This window comes from Eupeodes corollae, chromosome 3 (genome assembly GCF_945859685.1).
Source record: "Eupeodes corollae chromosome 3, idEupCoro1.1, whole genome shotgun sequence".
Classification (NCBI taxonomy): domain Eukaryota; kingdom Metazoa; phylum Arthropoda; class Insecta; order Diptera; family Syrphidae; genus Eupeodes; species Eupeodes corollae.
Window position 1 is genome coordinate 3,177,696 of NC_079149.1, and position 22,153 is coordinate 3,199,848.

At 32.4% G+C, this 22,153-nt stretch overlaps 3 protein-coding genes across 3 annotated transcripts; 2 read left to right on the forward strand and 1 right to left on the reverse strand.

The window, feature by feature from the left end:
* The first annotated feature begins 3,269 nt into the window (after positions 1-3,269).
* On the forward strand, positions 3,270-6,494 carry LOC129951558 (TBC1 domain family member 31). The gene is made up of 6 exons (XM_056063778.1): positions 3,270-3,461; positions 3,525-3,638; positions 3,709-3,860; positions 3,930-5,992; positions 6,052-6,246; positions 6,321-6,494. The coding sequence occupies exons 1-6, from the start codon at positions 3,370-3,372 to the stop codon at positions 6,438-6,440; spliced, it is 2,736 nt and encodes a 911-aa protein (XP_055919753.1). The 5' UTR covers positions 3,270-3,369; the 3' UTR covers positions 6,441-6,494.
* A 2,672-nt stretch (positions 6,495-9,166) lies between these two features.
* LOC129951562 (augmin complex subunit dgt3) lies at positions 9,167-15,189 on the reverse strand. Its single transcript, XM_056063782.1, has 10 exons — positions 15,074-15,189; positions 14,873-15,012; positions 14,611-14,799; positions 14,377-14,554; positions 14,198-14,308; positions 10,486-10,559; positions 10,305-10,421; positions 9,687-10,235; positions 9,452-9,629; positions 9,167-9,388 (listed from the first exon to the last, which is right to left on the reverse strand). Exons 1-10 carry the CDS (start codon positions 15,089-15,091, stop codon positions 9,212-9,214), a joined length of 1,731 nt encoding a protein of 576 aa, XP_055919757.1. The 5' UTR covers positions 15,092-15,189; the 3' UTR covers positions 9,167-9,211.
* Positions 15,190-17,007: 1,818 nt separating this feature from the next.
* LOC129951578 (leptin receptor gene-related protein) lies at positions 17,008-17,815 on the forward strand. The gene is made up of 2 exons (XM_056063809.1): positions 17,008-17,263; positions 17,319-17,815. Exons 1-2 carry the CDS (start codon positions 17,042-17,044, stop codon positions 17,433-17,435), a joined length of 339 nt encoding a protein of 112 aa, XP_055919784.1. The 5' UTR covers positions 17,008-17,041; the 3' UTR covers positions 17,436-17,815.
* The last annotated feature ends 4,338 nt before the right edge of the window (positions 17,816-22,153 follow it).

Sequence of the window (22,153 nt, forward strand, 5' to 3'; positions counted from 1 at the left end):
AAACTTTTTTAAAATAGTACATTTTTGACATTTTGTGTATCAGCAGCATTACAACGCTATAAGCTATTATAAAATATTTAAATAAAACTTTTTCTAAAATTTATATAAAACATAAATATTTACTTTATACATAAAAATAAATCTAATTTAGAATTTGTAATATTTTTTTTTTATTAATAGCAAATATATAAAATATTCAACAAAGTTATAAAAAAAGCTTAAATTATTATATATCCTCACATATCTTTTATCTCCTATATTGTTTATTAATTTTTGCAAAGTACCTATCTAATTTTATTTTTATTCAGCAAAATTGTATTTTCATTTCGAATTTGAGAAAAAAATGCCTTAAAAAGTAGTAAATGTCTTATTTTGTTTAAACTTTTAATTGTTGTAATATATTTTGCATACAAAAATAATTCTAACTTATGTATAAAATTATATTTAATCATCCAAAATAATATTTATATAAGAAAAGAAAAGCCCAAGGCATATTATTTATATTTAAACACTGTGAAGAATTGTTTTTTGAGAAACAAAAATAATTCAAAATATGTATACTTATTAAGTAAACATCATTATATTGTTAATTAATTAGTTAGTCTTAGTTAAATAATTATAATTACTTAAGGGATAAAGAATTAATTATATTGGTTTTAAATTAAAAACGAATTGTTGATGAAAAATGATGTTGAGTCAATAAAGTTTTAAACTTTTAAAGAGAAATGAATAAATTGAAATTATATATTAGAGACATAAATATAACAATCATAAAACAAGTGGAATAATCTGTATTTTATTTTAAAGTTGTTTTTTAAACTATTTTGAAAAAATCTAGTTTGCTTTACAGAGGGTGAGTTCAAGATTGGACCCTTCCTGGATGACTTTAGAGCTCAAAAAACAAACCTAATGTACAAATTGTTGAACTGTAAAAAAAAATAAGTTTACAAATCATCTTTCTTTGGTTAAAGCACACATTTTTAAAAGTGGATTGCCTGATTCTAATAAATATTATCTATCAAATTTTAGGTACAGGGAACATGTATTCATATTTTTGATATATTTTTAAATGACTGCTCAATGACTGAGTTGTCAATTATTATAGGTTCCCGCTTCGTGATTGTTATTAGAGCGGAGGAGGATGCTGGTTTAAATCTTAAGAACTACCAAAGTTGGCCACCAAAACTCAATATACATTTTTTAGGCGTGTTCAGTAAGCCAAACAAATATTTCACAAAAAAGGCTTCGAACTGAAAAATTATTTTTATATTGATGTAGGCTTTTTTTGCTTATGAAAACTCACTGATGTAAATCCATATTAATCTGTTCTTAAATTTATAGTGAAAACCTTCTTTAACTAATAAAGTGCTCATTAAATGGATCTCAAATGCTCAAATGACTTATAACAGGTAAATAAGTTATCAAAAAAACAAATCTGCGAAATCTGTTCTTTGAAATTTCTTCTATCATAAAAGCATAGAAAAGGATATACGAAATCTTTTACAATTGTAAATCAGAATTTCGTTATTTAATTAAATTCTATTTTATAACTTCGAAAATGAAATTGGTTGCCAAACATGTCTATAATCCGTTATTATCATCTGTTACTCAAAATGAAGTACTTTTATTTGTAACTTTAGTTTCAGTTACATTAAAATAGTCATGAACTTACGTTTACAGAAATATTTTAATAGTGTTTATTTAATTGTTTATGATTATGACATAAACACATTCTGACATTTGTATGTATTTGCGAGACAAATTCTTGAAGAAATTAAAAACACTTATCTCTTTTCATTTCACATTGAAATCTTTTATAATATGAATCCAAATTGTGTCTTTGTTTTGGTTCATAACAAAAGTTTGCGACTGGTAAAATATTTGTTTGTAGGTTTGAATTTTTGATAGTTCATAGCAGATTTTCTAGCTGATTTCATTACATATTTGACATACCGAATACAAAAATTACAAGTCACAAAAATTATTTTTACAGATTATACTTTGTATGGTAATTCATAAGTCTGGTATTAAACGATGAAACTACATTCATGAACCTTAAAATTCTTTGGCTGGTTTATATTTTAAAGATCTCAGAGATTTCTCAGACCTATACACAAAATTGCTAATTGCTCATACAAATTTTTCACTTTTACTATCAAAAATCTTAGAGCAGAATTGGTGTAATTTGATAATTCTCAAGAATTCTCTATTACACAATTGAAAAAAGATAAAAAGAAATATACAAAGCTAATTTGGTTGCTAGGTGAGAATAAGTAGTAAATTGTGTTTATATTTTATTCTCATGCTCTGTCTTTCTGTCTGAGAAAATTTTCATAAATCTTAGAAACAAACTGAAGAGTTATGTCCTAATTCTTAAGTGCTATTAAAAGTTGAAAGCAGATGCATCAATCTAGTTTGACAATTCTCTTATATTTTCGTTTCGTTGTTGACTAGTTTATATTTGACATTTTTTCTTTTAATATATATATATATAATGCCTAAATATCCTAATCGTATCTAAAAGCCAATGATTCATACAAAATGGTAAATGAGATGTTTCATTTTTCGAAACCGTAGGAGAAAGAATAGTAATTAAACAAGGCAGAGTAGAAAAAAACGCAAAATAGATAAACGGCAACTTTTCAACATATATGACAGAGGTCGATTTTCTCCCATTTAATGTTCTCGAATTTTATTTGTCGCATGCATCCAATCTCATCATGTAATAGCAAAATAAAAGATCTCCTTGAATAATTCTAGGGTGCCAGTAAAGGCATCATTGGTTTTCACTATCGTAAATATTTTTTCGCAATTTAAAAGTGGTTGAGAGAGTAAAGTTTGTCATATTAATTATCTATATTTACGAAAAAAAAATGTTTTCAACTATGAAATCGTTTTTAATAAACAGTTTACATTTTTCATTTCATAATTCGGAACAAAAGAATTCCACTGATGAAAGCGATCCATTTTCTATGCATTCATACCATTTAACTCTAACCTAACATCCTTGATTCCAATAAAAAAGTCCTTGATTCCAATCTGAATATTTGTGTCTTTTCAATGAAACCTATAACCCCTGTAAGGAAATTAAAATGATTCGTTTTAATGATAGTTGATACTGAACTCTAAATAACCTCTGTGTGAATGTTTGAAGTAAACGAACAGATCTCTTATGTTTCAACCTTAAACCCAGTATCTTGTTTTCTTTCCCAACCACAAGACTAATGTCGCTTTGTTCGTTAAAAATTGAAAACAATTGATTTGTTTGAAGTTTGAAATGTAAACAAAATTTTTCGTTGGAAACGCTAAGATAAACAAACAAAAATCTACAAATCATACAAAAAGTTCAAAAACATTTTCTAACAAACGATGGAAGAAGAATCAGAAAACTTAGCTACTCAAAACGAAAACACTGACAAGATTGATAAAAGCAATTTTAAATTTAAAAAAGACGAAAATGGGTAACTTCTTAAAACAAAAACTTTAATTTCTATTTTATGGCCAACATTGCCTTAAATTTTCAGATTGATTTTAACAATTCATCATACAATTAATGAAAATGGTAATTTAGTAAGAATTCGTTTAGTTGCTGGATGTTTTAATGAAACTAATCGACAATTCCTTACTGTCGACAATAGGTTAGTTTTCTCTTTATCATTTTCTTCAATAAGCTTTATTTTTGGTACAAAATATATTTTTTTCTTGAAGGGGAAACGTTTTTGTATTTGATTTGGCCAAAAAGAAATTCTGGAAACTTTTAGAAAAAATTCCAAAAGCATGTCTAATTCGAAACATTCCTGATCAGCGACATGTGTATCTTATAGCCACCAAACAAGGCCAAATTTTCTGGGTTGATGTTGGTAAGAAGAATAACAAAAAATCCAATTCCAATTAATTGTCCTTAAAAAACTAGGTTTTTCTTTGTTTAGAAAATTCGGTGATAATTCACTCGGAAATATATTCGGAAAACCGAATATCGAACATCTCATTTCCCGGTGTTCCACTTCAGCCTCAACTCGCAGTTGTCCATTGCCATCATGACGCAATCCTTTTGAATTATGAAACCTTCGAAGCCTCACATCGTCTTGAATTCAATCAGGCAAAGATTTCTCTTAAATTTGTCTCCTATATTCCACAAAGTGACCAGATTTTTACATGTTTCACTAATGACTCAGTTCATATATGGTCAGGAATTACACTAAGTACAATCCGAACCCATAATCCTATTCGAACACGGGATAGATTTCTCATGAATAAGGAACCACTTGAAATTCGACTTCACGATGACTTGTCTGAAACTGAATCCACAGAGTCTAAATTTGAAATTAATTGTCAAGAAATCAAAGAACTCTCGAAAGGTTTAATAAATTCCTTTAGTTTTTCCTCAGATGGTAGCATTGTTTGCTTTACTACTATCGACAATTTTATAATTATAATGTCCTCAGTGAGCTTTGAGCTACTGAAAGTAATCAAGCTCCTCGATTCTACTTTACGCGGATGCTGGATCTTACCCAAGAGCAATGAAAATATTCTGCTCTGTCAGACTACCAAACACCAGCTTATGTTTGTCGACATCGACAAATCTGGTCCCAAGGTTTTAATCGAACCAAAAGACTGCTCTGTAGTTGGAGTCTCAAAAGATAAAGAATTATTCTACACCATACGATACACAGGTGAAGCGAATATTTATAGCGTTAGCACGCTGATTGACTGCCTTAAATCTGCCCAAAATTGTGTTCAAATGCTACGCACTGCCATGACCCAGCCAAAGGCTCTTTCGGTGAATTGTTTCGATAACAAATTGAGGAAAATGCTAACTAAAAATCGCCTTATTCCGATTCTCAAAGAATATGGCCAATATCCGAGTAAATATCGACTGCTCATCTGGGCTGCTCTCTTGGATATTCCGTGCAATAAGTCGAAATTTGCGGAATTAATCAAGATGGGAACTACCCAAACAGCTGCAGCTTTCAATGCTAGTTTAAAATTGAAAGATTCAAATTCTCGGAGAAATCTCATAAGAATATTCTCGTGTTTGGGTCATTGGTCGAAAGTTTTTGGCCACAGTGATTTTGTTCCTCAATTTATATTTCCATTTGTGAAAGTTTTCTCCAACAGTCTGACTGTTTGTTTTGAGGTGATTGCCACGACCCTCACAAATCAATGTCAATTATGGTTCGAGTTCCATCCCCTGGAGCCTCTGAACTATTTGGGAATGTGTGAAAATGTCCTGAACCATTTCGATCCGGCGCTAGCCAAATTTTATTCGGAAAATGCTATTACAGCAAAGGAGTATGCTTGGTCGATTATGGCCAATGGATTCTCCGAGATTCTAGACGACGAACAATGGTTGTGTTTGTGGGATAATATCCTTTCTAGTCCGCCGTATTTTATGATCTTCTGTGGCGTGGCTTACAATATCGTCCAGCGAGAAACAATTCTACGGCTGGAGGGCAAAGAGGAGATCGCAGAATTCTTCCACGAACAGAATCCCGTTGATATGAAAAAATTCATAAAAAAAGCTTATCACTTGATGGATAAGTGTCCAGATGATTTGCATCCGCGGCGTTACATGAAGGATTTTACAAAACTGCCCAAAGGAGTTTATCCTAAATTCCAAAACTATCCTAAAAAATGGTTGGAAGCACAAGAAACCGAAATGGATACCATACGACGGGAGAGGCAAGCTATTGACACCAGAATGCGGGAATTAGAGAGAGACGAGGCCCTGATGATTGAGAAATTGGAACGGGGATTGCAACAGGAAGAATATGCCAAACGAATGAAAGAAATGCAAAACCAATATCAGGAGATGCTCCGACACGAAGAAGAACGGATATCGTATCAACGAAAAATGCTAGTTTTATATCAAAAGCAATTGCGTCAACAGAAAGGTAAAGTAATTGAATTGATTGAGGAATCAGCACGAAGACGCAAGCAAAATCTTCAAGAAAGTGAATTGGACACTTTGCTAAGGGACATTGAAAGAGAGGTGAGTGCCCTGAAACGTAGTTAGATTTCCTTCTAATTTATTATTTTACTTTTGACCAGCGCCAACGCAACGAAATAGATTTAACAATTGCCGAAGAACACATCAAAGACCAGGACATGGAATTACTTTCACAAAAATATGGAATTGATGATATTTTAAGCGAAAATGATTATCAACCGATGAGAAGTAAATTTAGGAAAACAATTAGTAAAATTAATGAAGGGAAAAAAGGACTCAAAAATGATTTAGAAAATGTAAGGATATTCATATCCTGTGTGCAAGTTGTGCTCTATTTCAAATAAATAAAAAAACTCTTTCTCTTTTTTAGATCCTAAGAGATGATGCAAGTAAAAAAGATGATAGTGGTAAAGGTCTATCGGATAGTGCTTTAAATGAAATTGAATCATCTGTCCGAGATTTAGAAAAAGAATTCCAATCAGTACTTTAATGTTTTTCATAGCGATAATTATTTTAGTAGTAAATTATTTATTTCAAAATGAAACTAAGTGTTTTAATAATTTAGAAGCTTTGCAGCTAGGTTCTGCTCTTGAAAGGAGTCGCTGCAAGATTTTTAGGATTTTATAGAAGTAAAATTCAAGCTTTGAGCCTAGTTACATAACATTCATTTTTTTGCAGTTATTTGAAAAACCGATTATTTATTTGAAATAAGAAATGGATCCAAGAAGGTTTTAAGCTTACGGACGAAGTTGATTTCATAGGGTGAGATTCTGATGAGTATCTTCCTTCTGCTTCTGATGTACAATCCGATTCCGATTCTAACGCAATGGAACCATCTGATGAAGATAATGTTCCTATTGCTAATACTTGAAGACCTGTTGATGGAAGTTCTTTGAACATTTTTGATTATGTGGAACCCACGGAATCTGCCGCTGGTTCCAGTTCTACAATGGACACTTTTTATTATTTTTAACTCATTTTGACTCAAGAAGTGTATGAATTGATAGTTCTTCAGAAAAATTTGAAAGCTGAAAATGCGTTGCCTAGTAGAGTAGTTACTCGATCATCGCGCATAAGGAGTTGGGTTGATGCCTATGTTCAAGAAATAAAGGCATTTCTCGGACTCGTTTTATTTATGGGCATTGTCAAATACCAATCTATAAATGAATATTGGAGCAAAGATTTATTTTTCAAGAACTCGTTTGTCTTTCAGGTGATGTCACGGAACCGTTTTCAACTGATTTTAAAATGTATCCATTTCGCTAATAATGCAACTGTTCCTAACAATCGTCTAGCCAAGGTCAGTGGTCTTTTGGAAGTATTGGAAAAAAAATTATATGAATGCCCAAACTCCTGGTGAGGTGCTAGTTGTCCATGATTCCCTTGGGTTGGAGACTACAATTCCGCCAGTATAATCCTGGAAAGTCTCATTTCTGTTTATGCCGGTAAAAACAATTGGCTCAATCAAAGAAGTATGCCAACGAATACAACGTCACATAGAACGCAAATAGTGCTAGACTTAGCGGATGCTTATCTCGACACAAGGGAGAACTATGGCAACCGACAATTTTTACACGTCAGTTGCCTTAGCAGAGACTTTGCTTGCTCGAAATACTCATTTGATAGGAATGCTACGCATAAATCGCAAAAGGAATCCTAAAGAAGTAACAGATGCAAAGCTAAAAAGAGGTCAAATCGTTAGACGAGAAAATTCGGCTATCGTAATAGCCAGGTTGAGCCCAAAACAAGACCTAGAAGAACGTGAAACAGAAAAAAAAGATCGCCATGGCGAGTCCAAAAAAAAGGTAAAAATGGTTATTGATTATAACCACGCCAAACAAGGTATAGATATTTCGGACCAAATGGCATGCTATTTTACACCTTTGATAAGAACTATGAGGTGGTACCACAAAATAGTTTTTGAGTATTTGCTATCAACTTCTCTCGTGAATGCTTTGATTGTTTACAACAAAAAACTGGAAATAACATACAAATCGGTCTGTTTAGAAAAACAATATGTGAGGCACTCTGCGAACAAATAACTTCCATCGTACGGGTACAACGCTAATCTATTGCTTCTTATGTTCTCGAAGAATATAAAACAAGAGACCGAAACAACAGGAAAATCCGAAAACGCTGCTTGAACTGCTATATAGTTCAAAAACTATTGGGTGGAAAGAGGCAGCAAAAAAAGTCAAAAAAGTTTCAACTTTTTGTGAAAAATAAATCCCAACATTTTGCTTGGAATGCTTCAATAAAACACACTCAATTTTATTATTTATTTATTTTGTTCATTATATAATAAGAATCTAAATGAATATTTCTATAAAATCCTTTTCTTTGATTTAATTTTTGAATCATTATTTTTTTTTATTCAAATAAAAAAATGCTTATAAATTCTGCAACTTTGCCGATATAGAGTTATTTATTTCAATGGATCAATGAGCAGACTTTTAACTACATGCCAATGAAGAAAAAATTACGTTTTCTCAGCAAGCCATCGCTTCTAAGAACATATCGTTTCTGACCCACCGGTAGGCCATGTGGCCTCCAGGGAAAAATGTCCTGATCCACAGGTGGGTCTGATGGTAGTCCACGTGTTGCTACATTCCTCTGTGAACTAGCTCTCCCCCAACAAACTTCTCCATCCAGCTCGATCGCTAGCTAGATGTCTCCAGTTGCGCACTCCAAGTTGGGTAAGGTCACTTTCCACTTGTGCTCTCCACCTGATCCGCGGTCTTCTCTACTACGCTATTCTGTGGGCACGTCGTTCCATCTTCTTCTCTACTCACCTTTACATTCGGGACCATAGACCAAGCGGATAAGTTTTCTCTCGAAATGACCCAAGATGCTGTCATCTGGCTTTTGTCACAGTCGAAGCTTCTGCACACTTATTTGTTGCTCGAGAAATGGGTTTACCACTTAATTTTTTTCTTAGCAAAAAAAAACAGTAAATCTCCGTTTGACCTCAGCACTGATGTTGTTTTCTGTTTTATAGTGGAGCCTAAATAAACAAAGTTCTTAACTACCTAAAAGTTACGTCTGTCAATGGTGACGTTTTGACCAAGACGTCTTGTAGGTCCTTTAATTATAGCATGTACTTTGTTTTTGGCCTCATTAACAGCTAAACCTATTTTATCCGCCTCTGCCTTAATACTCACAAAAGCCCCATTGACATCACGCTGAGTTACATAGTAAAAGACCATACAATTTACAACTTAACTTTTATTCCAACAAAAATAATAAATAAAAACACGAACCTCAAGGTATACTTGAATCTCCTTTCCTTTTAATACCACCAAGTGACTTAACTCCCGTCATTACTGGTACTTTTGAAGCAGCCTTTCGAATTTCAGCAACTGCGTCTAGTAGCTTTTTCGGTTCGGTAAGGAACCAAATCCAAAGCAACTGACCATTATGCCACAAGATATCATTGTTCTGTAAAATAAAAATAAATAAACGATTTTCATACCATTTTATCATATGAACAATTGTTCAAACCATTTTTTCATGAATATTTTCCTGGAATTGAGATCGCAAATGCCGGAAATCCATTTCAAAATGATTTTTATTCATTTTTGCATTGAAAATTGGTTTGAGTAAGTTGATTTGTTCGAACATGGGCAGTTTGACAGGACTATCATAGACATATGGCTTTAAGATGTTTTCAATGCGAGTTCTAAAATCAAGAGAATTATTTTCAAAGAAACATCAACTGTTTAAAAAGCAAACTTACAATTCATTGGTAAGTTCCAAAACAGATGTATAAGGCTTCTTATTTAACAATGCATTTAGAGCATACTTCAAAAGTCTCCCAAACTTCTCATATTCATACAAACACGCCTTCGGTTCGTTACGCACCTTAACTGTTGAATGTTTCGATAGAATCTCTGCGATTTTAGTGAAAACAATTTCGCTCATTGTATTGGAGGGAAGTTTTTGCAGACTTTTCATTGCCTCGATGCGTTTCAAACACAACTGAGCTTGCATATTCAATTCATCGGAATTATCGAATCGATTTCGTATTTTTTCCAAATCCAATTGAGTGGTTATCCAAATGAGTTCGGCATTTGTCAGAGCATCAGATACTGTTTTCGTGAGGACTTTTACATTTTCAAGCCTCCTATAAGCTCGATTTAGTTTCTCCTTGGTGTTTTCATACAAAATAAGTTCCATCTGTTGTTGGGCACGTTGCTCCAAATGCATTTGTAAATCATTGATAATTGTTTTGTAGGTGCTATTGAAATGATGATTGTTTATCATTTCTAACTCTCGTGTTTCTTTTCTAAAAACGAAAATAAATATATTTTTTACAATGGGCTTCGAAAAAACTAAAGTTAAATTGTTAATTTACTTCATATCCGAAATACTGACAATGTGCATTTTACTGATATCGAGATTATCAATCATCGATTGGGTGGCCCTTGACTTAGCTTTGTCTTTGATAAATTTCTCCATAAAGTTCAAATTGCTTAAATGATTTAAAAGAATTGAATTTTATATTTCTCTTTAGGAATAATGTTGGGTTTACTTACAGTTTACGAATATTTTCTAACTGAGAAGTTATTTCTTGAATTTCTTGATGATCCTCTTCCAGCTCAACAAAATCCTATATATTATAGAAAAAACTTCTTAGAACTTTGAAAATCTGTTAACTAATCTAATTAAATCTAAATACTAAGAAAAACTTATTGAACTTACATTTATGTTTAAAAAGAAAAATTTAGATCAAAGCACACAAATTTTGAAACCTAAATTCAGTTCTAGTATTTGATTAGTTAGTATTTCTTGAAATTGGGAATCGTAGAAACTATTTTCGTGCAAACTTTATATCCAATGTTTTTTATTTATACATACACAGCTGGTCAAAAAAAATAGGTATGAGTAAAATTTTTGTATCCACTGCTGACTTGTTGCCGATTAGCGGTTGTTTTGACTGCAAGCAATGCAACGGTTATTCTTTCTATGAGGTTGCCAACCTTTTTTAAGTAATGTATAGCAAGGCAGCTAAATTATTTGTGTTGCAATAAGTTTTTGTTTGTTCTAGAAGTTGGCCATAGAAATAGGTGTGCTCCAAATTAAATACCAGCTTCTTATAATATTCTTCATTTTATGGTATAAACTCTTAAGGTGGGTGTTTTATAATCATTTTATAAGCTTCAAACAATAGTTTTTTATATATTTGTGTTTGAATATGGGTCGTAAAGTCCACTTCTCGCCAGAAGAAAGGAAATTAGTTCGTCGACTTAAAGATGACGGCAATACCTACAAATTTATTAGGGAGGCCCTAGGCAGATCTCAAAATCTTATAACAAATGCTCTTAAGCCCAGAGGTATATGCGAAAATAGAGGCCGGCCGAAAAAAAACATCAGTTTAAAGACACACCTATTTTTTTGTCCAAAAATACCTCCATCCGCAATTTTTGGGCTATATTATCTATAATTGTTATGTATTTTAAAGCCTTTTAGTGTTTTTATTTAATTAATATACTATACTATCTACTTCAAATAAGTATTTAACATACAAAAGTAATAAAAAATGAATTAATACAAAAATTAATTATCATACCTATTTTTTTGACCAGCTGTGTATATGTACATTTAAGGACAAGGAAATAGCACACTTAACAATTTTTATATGAAATTAAACTTATTTTTGACTTGTGATCTTAAACAATTTGTTTCTTTGTCTCTAATTATTAATTGCAAAATATTTAGTTTTAATTTAACAGAGAAAAAGCACATAAATCGCAAAAAAATCAAATGTTGTTGTTGTATTACCACTTTTTTTTTTTAAAGCAGCTTGGCACCTTATTGATTGAAGTTTCAACTAACGTTTGAAATCTGTTTTGGGGCCAAGCGTACCTCACCTATTTTAATATTTGACTTTTGTTTGAACATTTTTAATTTTAACATTATTTCATAAGTGTTCGATGAGGTTAAGATCGGGACTTTTAGATGGACATACAGGTATGGATATTAAAATAGACACAGAGACAGTTGCTAAGAGTAAAAACACATTAAAACAACAACATGCAATGCCTTAGTAGTTTTAACCGTTATACAAAAAAAGTTAGACTATCTTATGCAAAATAACATGGGTTTTATTTTTTTTGCTTGCTGATTGTTTGGAAATGAACCGTTTCTTTGGTAAGACTGTGTTTTTGGTGGACATTAAAATAGAAGCACATTGGAACACAGGCCTTGATATTTAACTAGTATCAAAAACATTAGTTTTTAATATTTTGGTTACTTTTATAAAACAATAAGTTCACTTTAGGAAGTAAATTTAAATTATTTTAATAATATTAAAATTAATCCTAAGGAAAACATGGGTTGCAAAAAAACAGATGAGAAAAACAAGCAAAACAACAGCAAGAGAAGACTGAAGGATCATTTTCACCTCAAAAAAAGGTCCTTACAATTCTTCAAGGGTAATTCCCTACAACTTCCAATAACTTCCAAAACTGTTCGTAGGAGACTTGTTGAAGGTAACTTGCCCAAAAGGATCGGAAGAAGAGAGCCAAAAGGAGGCAAATGTGGAGGAATGTTTTGTGGATGGACGAAACAAAGATACATTTCTTCGGAAGGGATGGCAGACAAACCTTAAGAAGGCTTCCTTTGAAAGTACTAAATCCTAAATAAAGCCAGAAAACGGACAAGAATGGTGGAGGCCCATCCCAATTGCCTGACTTAAATTCCATAGAAAATGTTGGGGGAAATTTAATATACGCGGTTGGGGAACATTTTGAACATGCTGCCGATTATTTGACTCAATGACCAATACAAAATTTAATTTTTAAAGCTCTGTTTGGTGTTTCTATTTTAGTGTCCATATCTGTACATTTTTTCTTTCGAATATAAAATAAAAAATAATGATAAAGATACCAAGTTATCTGTTTGGTGTTTCTATTTTAGTGTCCATATCTGTACATTTTTTCTTTCGAATATAAAATAAAAAATAATGATAAAGATACCAAGTTATCTTTAAATTATCTTGGTTTTAGATTATGTTCTTCTTATTTAATATTAAAATTGTTCTTAGGCCGAAAGGCAGTAGATATAAGATAATGGATTAACTTAGAGCACCCGCAAATTACCGAAATTTGATGCATGTTTATAGTCATCGAGCAGATTCAGAAGAGAAAATGGTCTTGACGGTAATGTAAAGGTTCTAGTAACTTGACATCAAGTGAAGTCTTCAAAATTACAGCTGATTATGTTTTTTTCCATTCAACGGAAAGCTGGACTTCATTACTTCGTTATTTATTTATGTTCTCCTGAGTTAAATTAAAAGTTTTGTGTATAATACGTATAGTTCCGTGTCATGTTGGAAAAGGAATACGGACTTATTCTTTAAATAGACAACATAACTTATGATGGACTTGCAACCTGAGTAAGGAGTTTTTTTGGAGGTAATAATGTTTTTGACTTTCTGGCAGTAAAAGATAGTCAAGTAAAGCTCGCATTTTTAAATAACATCTAAAAAACATTTCTGCTTTTATCTTATTTAAGAATGCAATTGACTGCAAATAAAGTCCCTTATGTCGTCTGAACCTTCCAATTTTCATGTTCCAATGTATTCCTGAGCATATTAAAAAAAATGTATCCATATTGCCAGTAATCTAAGAAACTCAATCAATTCATATATGTTTTGAGGTCTTTACGAACCTTAAGGTTGTAGGGTTTTCACTTAGGCTTAATGACTCTACTTGACATGATAAACCCCAGTATCTCATTTATTTTAGGCATAGTGGAGCGAGATTACTTTAAGGTAGGAAATATATTATACAAACTTAAATCTTTATTTTTTCTTAATTTTTTTCCTGAACTCTGAAAATCAAAAATATTTCTGCAATGCAATGAACTTAAGAGCCTAAATTTTAAGAAATATTTGTTTAATAAATGATGAAAAAAATTACTTTCTTCAGCTCGAAACAAAAACTATAGTGTTGAACAGTGGGGGGGGGGGGGTGGTTGTACAAAAAGCATGAATTGGCAGTAGCAACAAATTAAAACGAAACTTCTCAAATAATTTTCATTTTTGTTTCAAGTTTTCTCGAAAGGTCTCCTTTTTTAAATAATTTTCAATTTTAGTTTATCACCAATTTGTGTTTTTTGTTGTTGTTAAAATCTTTAACTCTAAAAAATATTAAAATAATTGTACAATTTCCAAGAATTTTGTCAAAGACTTTACGATATTTATCAGGTGAACAATATGAAAATATGTAAGTTAAAAATATTTACCTGAATTTTAAAGTTTTCTTTTATATACAAATTAAGATATTGCAAAAATGAATCACATTTGATGAAATATTTATCCAGAGGCAGTTGGTGGATAAAAAGTGGAGGAGTTTGCTGAAAAATTAAATGAGTTAGTAAGCGAATTTTCAAGTTTTTAGAAAATGAGTAAATCTTATTCTTACCATTTTCTTATAACATGATTTTGACTCATCACAGAGGGCGCGTGTTTCTTTTTGTAACTCCTGGAGTTCTTCGCACAACTCCAATAGTTCTGTATGCAATGCTTTCTCATTACTCATCATATTGTTTATGTTGCTTTCAAGCTCTGTAACTTCCGAACTAACATTCGACTTGGTATTCCTTATAAGAAAGTCATTAATTAAGAGGTGTAGATAGTTGTTTTCTTGCCCACTTACCCCATGGCAAAAATCATATCAGAGTACAACGCTTCAGTTTCTTCAAGAGCTTCAATTTCATTTGTGACTTTGTCAATGCATGAATCCTTGTATTGCATCAATCCGGGATACTCCTCTTGCAAGTGATCGATTTGAGCTTTTCGTTCGTGCGGGGGTAGAATTTCATTCCTCTGTTGCATTTCATTATGTCTTAAGAAAAATGGAACGCAAATATTCGTATTGTTTGTATTAATTTATTATATTTCAAAAGTTAAATTCTTACTCAAGGAGTTCATGTTCAGTTAGAATATTTTCATCTGTGATGTTTTCAGCAAAATGTGAAAAGAATGCCTGGAATCGCTCATCGTAGAACATCCATTGGTTTGTTGAATCGAATCCAAGTTTTTTGAAGATCTCAAAATTCTGTGACATTTTGAATTGAATTTATTGGAAACTAAAGTTGATAGTTTATACAAAAACAAACCTTTATAAGATCACCCATGTTTCAAAATAAATTGTAATCAAATTTCAAAAAATAAATAAATTAAAAACATTAAAAACACCAAGAATTTAAAAATATATACAAATGTACGGGACAAATATTTGAATTTTGACAGCTAGTAATGGAAGTATTCAGGCGTTGCTCATATCTGTTTGATTATATTTGTTGAATACTCCTTAACTCATACTTAAGCGTTAAACACATTAGGAACGTCTGATACTTTGGATAATAGGCAGAGAGTTTCACGATTTAAGGTTGTGTTTTTAGTTTTTTACCACACACAACTTTCCCTAGGTGAAGGATGCTTTTCTAAAACCGGATTGTTTTGTTTCAGCGATGTAATACGTGATTTTTGGAACATTTTATTGAACATATGTCAGCTTTTAAAATAATTTCTGGGAAGTTATTCATAAATGAAAGAAGAAAATTTTGTTTTTCATTTTTGAATTTGTTTTTTGTATTTTGTTGATTTTTTAAAACTATGTAGTAATAGAATTTCGTAACAGGTGAAAAGCTGGCCTTAACATTGTGAGGGCCTGTTGCACAATATAAAAGAAGTTAAACTACTTGGAACGTAATAGCAGATAATGTTCACATTAGTGTTTCACAATAACTGGATGTGTTTAACTTGAAATTAATGTCTCAAGCCACTTATTGGATGGATGAAATACACAATAGCACAGATAACTGTGCATTATGAACGCAATGAATCACGAAAACAAAATGGAATCTTTGGATAAAATTCCGTTTCATAGTCGTTTGAAGAAAGAAACTTTGGGCCATGCATACAGTAATGTAAGTTAAAATCATATCTTTGCCAATTATTAGAGAAATAATGCAATAAATCCCACAACGGGGAATATAATGAGTGATTTTGCAGTTTTTCTCAATTCTTATTTATCAAAACCATTCGAACAGTGGAAAATGCGAAGAACTGGCAAGTAGTAACCCAACATGTAAATTTATAAGAAGGAAAGAAAGTGCGTTTAAAGTTAACTTAAGTTAAGTTTAAAGTGGTGGAACTTTACTTTTACATTGTAAAACAAACTCTTAATAAACTACTTTAAGATCTGAACTATAATTTCATAATGGCGTTCATTCAAACGCCTTTCTGATTCCGTTTTTAGTTGTACTTAAATTCGTTTCAGAATTGGCGCACACATGCAACTTTTTCAAAACCAAATAGTTCGATCGTAATTTGCCCAAACATCGCGCACATATCAACTCCAAAAGTAATCGACGAAATAAACCAATACACAGGAAACATTTATTCACCTTGACTAAATTTTTCTCTCTCTTGCACTTACAGAAAACTATTCAACGATTTAGTTGAATGTCCGCGTAGTTACCTATAATTCCTAAGGAATTGGTTCAAGGTGATCGTCTAGTTTGTGTCAAAACACATAACTAAAAATTTGCTCTGCGCGGATTCACATATAAGTCTATAGTGCTCAGTTACTCAGTTAAAATTTACTAAATCGAAATTATTTTGCGTGCCTCTACTGTATAGCAAACATTCATTGTCCCAATTTAATTACGAATTGGTAGCACTTTTCATTGACACCTATGTAATCTGTCAAAATTTTCATTGTTGACTTGTTTGTCGTTTTTGTGAGACTTTATTATTAATCATTCTTTTCATTTTTCCAAAGAAAAACCATAAAAAACTCAAATATCTCCGATGGCTGCTTTAAAAGGTAATTCCACAATCAAATTTTCAATATCAAACATCCCTAAAACCACAATGAATTATTATCTTTTCAATCTTAACAAAACAAAAAACTTGGTACTTCATCGATTTAAAATTTTCCAAACTTCGCAGCGTAAGTATACCTCAAAGTGGAAGAAGTGATAAGCCATTGACTCTAATCTAAATTGTCTTTTATTTACATATATATGTACGCATATATTTTTAGTCTGCTCATTTCTGCTGTGCTGATTTGCTTTGGGATGACATTCCTCATCCTGGCATGTGCGATACCACAACCCAAACTCTTCTACCCATTCTTTGTTTTTATATTCTACTTACTGTCGATCATCCCCTTGATCATCGCCCGACGAATCACTCCAACTGGTGAAACAAACGCTCGTACTGAATTCGCTTTGTTCTTAGCTGCCGGGTTTGTCCTGAGTGCTTTTGCCCTTCCAATTGTTTTGGCCAGGTCTGCCGTGGTAAGTTAATTCAATGCAATGTTTGTTGGACAAGATATAATATTTATCATCATAGATCACCTGGCTGGCGTGTTGGTTAACCCTTGGTGGAAATATCATAAACTATCTCACCATGTTGGGCTATGCCATGAAGGATAGCGAGTTCGAAGCATCTTATGGAGGAATGTTCTAAATCGCTAAAGAAAAACAAAACTTCCATATACTTATTTTAACGAAAAACAAACAATACAATTATCATAACTCACTAATTTTAGATATAAGTACGAAAAAAAAGTATGAGAGTTAATATTTGTTTATTTCAAGTCGTCGCACATTTGAGATGAAAATGTTGCAGAAAAACGAAGGAATCTCATACGAGTTTTATGCTACAAATCATTATAAATGTTTGTTTTTTTTTTTAGTTTTTACACAGCCGAAGAGCAACGGACGCGAACTTATTGAAGAGAAATCAAAATGAAATTTTTTAATTTTTTGAGTGCTCGTTTTATAAATGTAAAATATATTTATGTCTGTAATTGGTAAATAAACTTCATTAGTAATATCTAAACCGAACATATTGAGTTTTAAATGAGGTAAATTCTTTCTTATTTTGTTCTGTGTTTGAAAAGATGAATCGTACATGCTTTAATTATAACGCATAGAAAACTGAGGCCCTACAAGATGATTCAAGGTTTTGGGATAAAGTTGTCTTCATTTTGTTAGATTTTTTGTTTCGCTTCTGGTCTTGTAAGACCCCTTAGATAAGTCCTGATCCTGTCGAATCCTGATATAGTTTTAAATTGTCATAGCTTGATGTTTAACATTTTTGTTTATATTCAGCCCTATTGCGAATTCCAATATAATCGGAAAATTAAGAATCGAAAATACGAATTAAGAATCCTATTGCGAATTCCAACATAATCGGAAACTTAAGAATCCAAAATACGAATTGAATCTCTGATTTTTTTCTGTGGTGGAAATACAGAACATGTCCTTCAAGGTGGAAAGGGTCTTGAATTACACAAAAAACAAAATTGACTGAAACTTTAATTGTAAAAGCTCTCGGTTAGGCCAAGAAATTCACATCTCACTTTAAATAAAAGCGATAATTTGTAATAAATTAATTTTGAGCTGAGTTTAAAATTCCTTTCGAGTTGAATAATTAGGTAAAACTGTGCTCAAAGAGTGTAATGTTTGATAAGTAGATCTTCATATGTTCGTCATTAACCTAAGCTATATAAACGTAACACGCTATTTTAAGCTGTTTAAGCGCAGCTCACTTTTAGAATATGGCAAGATGCAGTTATTTATTTTATTTAGAAAATCATAATGCTATTTATAGGTACATAATTTTAAAAACGAACGCTATTATTAACATAATTATTTTCTAGGGTGAAAAATAGTGTTGTAATAATTACTCTGTACTTGATCAAATCTTATCATCGTCGGTGACGATACACTCTATTTTTTTCTAAGAAACAACAAAAATGTATTTGGAAAACTTTAATGAAAGCCTTGTGCTTGTTTAAATTTTGTTCTTTATGAGTTTGAATGCTACGTTTTTGTTTTTTTATTCAATTTACGTTTGTAGCTTGATAGCATTGTGCATTGTTATGAACTCTTTATTGATTGTTATTACACTAAGAGAGTATGAAAGTTGACGAGTTCAATGGAAAGAACTATCACGCAGTTATTTTCCAAGTTTGACATCACGTAATCTTCTTTCCGAATTCGCACAGTATGATAAGCTCATTAAATTCCGACCTGAACGGCATTGTACAATGGAGATACAAAAACCGCGTGCAATTGAATGCTTCGAAAACTCTATGCTGTCTTGTATTGTTAAAGCGAGATATACCCCCCTTGTTATTATCCATGGATGGCACCAGTCCCGTCGATAGGCAGGGTGAAAGAGGGGGGAACCTCCGGGCCCGCGATTTTCTAGGGACCCGGAAATTAAAAGCAATGAGGAAGAATGTTATTTTTTAATATATTCTATATATTTTTCATCAACATACCTATTCCCAATTCCCGTTCTGGGCCCCCGATTATTATTGGCTTACTCTTGATAATATTTCATGAAAAATTAGACAACTCTCAACTGCTGAAAGAAAGTTGTAATAAATTGTTTCGGTTTTCTTATTTAGTTTAACGTACATTTCAAATTTAATTTATTTTGAAAATTTGTAATGTCTTAATAGGGGTCCGGCAACTTAAAATAAAACCAGAATATTTTTGTCGGTTTTTGATTTTATAAATTTTCTTTTCTTAAATTTTGTTTCTGCTGGGAACGAAATTTTTGATTCGGTTTTGGAGGACCGGAAATCCCACACAAACGTTTTTAAATAGTGGTTTCCGTAATATTAATTATTTAATATTTTGAATAAGTTGTTAACTGGAGATTCGATATATATCAAATCACTTCAGTGTGTAAATAGCGAAATGTTGTACTGCCGCTATCACATTTTTTGGTGTTGTTCTAAAGTGTTTTAACTTGCTTAGCAGCAGTGCCCAATGTCCGGAAATTCTTAAGAAAAATATGTCCGGATCTGTTCACAAATTGTAGCTGCTGAAACTCGAAGAGATATTAATTGAGTTTTAAAATATATGCACAAATAGGACACATTCAAATATATGTATATACATGGTCACTTATGTCTTCGATTTGGTACAAGGTTCTTAGTGCTTTAAATGAAAGAAGTATCATTCTTCAAGCCAAAAACATGACTATTGACGTTGGATTTCGAAAATTTGATCTTCGATTTCAACATTATTCGGAACGGATGGGAATGCAAAGCAATTGCTGGATTGGGTGATGTTCCAGAATCGTTCCCATCGAACAGAAAAAGGCAATTAAAGATACATTTTGGAGAAAATCGAAAAGCCGGACAGAAAATGGACATTTGTATTGCTCTCCGTGTGTTTTCCACAACGTTCATTTAGCGTCCTTACCAGAACAGAGAATTTTCATCCTTAGGCTCATCACAAGATCGCGTTTCCGGACTTGCTACACTATGCATCGAGCACCTTTGGCACGGAAAATGAATTTCAATGCAAATTTCAAATAATTTTCATAAAAGGTAATGGATCTTCATGCTAATTTTTTTTTAATAGTTAATCGACTGTATTATGAGTAACTACCATGTCGTTTTTAATATCGAATTGAATGTATGAATCTGTTCGGAATCTTATCTACCAGCGTGTTGAATTATTTTCTATCCATCCTCCATTTTAACCAAACTGGACGATACCCGGAGATGGATTTGATGATTAACACTTTTTTTTGGTTCACTTTGGAAACAAATTTTATATTTCCGTTAATTCCAACCAATTTCATGCTATTTTTAATTAAAATTAGAACATATCATATCAGTAAGCATGAACTTTGAAAAAATGGTAAATATTTTGTTCCGTCCCAGGCCCGGAATTCCTCACGACGGCCCTGTATGGCACTTGCATCAATGAGACTGAACATCTCGATATTCTCGGTATGTATGTCACCAATCACCTTTTGTGGAACGATTACATACACGATGTAACCAAAAATTTCGCAAGGTGTTTGGGTTTCCGTTCAGGTATAGCTCCCATCTCTGGGCTGGTGCTCCTGCAACTTACTTAAGCCTCTTGGATAGTATTGAACGTAGAGCATTTAAATTGATTGGTGATAATATCATCATAAGTTCATTAAATTCGCTTGAACATCGTCATAAGGTTTCTTGTTTAACCCTTTTTACCGTTATTTTAATGGTTTATTCTCTAGAGAAACATCCAGCTGCATTCCTCCCCTTAAACAAAAAAAAAAAATCAAATGGGGTGGCGCAATAGTCCGTTGTGAACCAGGGCCTAGTGACTTACAACTCTCAACCATTCCTGTGTGCGAGTACTGTTGTCAGGAATGGAAGGGACCTACAATTTAAGGCCGAATCCGAACGGCTAATTTGAGAAAGCACTTTTTCATGACAAGAATTACTCTTGAAGGATTTGTCAATTCCTCGCAAGAGGCAGTCCCCGCGAAAATTATTTGTTTAAATTAAGGTGGCACAGGCAGGGATTGAACCCAAGGCCCCTTGCATGACAGTCCAACGCACTAACCATCATGCCACGGGTACTACCCTCCCATTAAACAGTTCAACCGTAATACGCTTCTGGCAATGTTTATCAGTATACTCTCGAGCTCAACTTCTGTCGTACTGTCAAGTACTGGGCCCTTATTATGAATTACGAAACGAACGGCAGAAAAAACGAAACTCGAAGAAACGAAAGTCATGGTGAAGAGCGATTATAAGATACGAAAATAGAAAGCAAAAAAAGTTGCCAGGCAAAAACGAAAAATGATATTTTTTTAAAGGAGCAACTAACTTCACTCCTATTAACAAATCTCAAAATATAAATAAAGTCGAGGAAGTTTCAAAAATAATTGTAATTTGCATAAATTCTATAAAATGTTTTTTCACTGCGACTATTTCCTTGAATAATTGTTTTCTATGTTTGGATTGGTTTCCATAAAAGCTACCAGCAAATCGAACTGCTTAGCATTAGTTGTAGGCCTAGAAGGTTAGAAATAACTTATTTGTATGTTTTTGACAATTTTATTTATTATTTACTTACATTCTTTTGCGCACTTAACAAAACAAAAACCAACCAAACAAAAACAAAAAAATAAATGACATTTGACATCTACCCCCAAAACGAAAGCTGAACGAGAGCTGAAGGCACTCGTAAATAAAAATACGAGTATCGTCATTTTTACGATTCTCGTTTTTCTTAATCGCAATTGACGATTTAGTGCCACTACAATCGTTTTTTCTAATCGCAATTTAACGAATAAGCGTTATTTTGAACGAGTTTCGTTTTTCATAATAACCCCCCAGGTAATCCTTCTTTAGCCGTACGACGCGAATGTGTAATGCT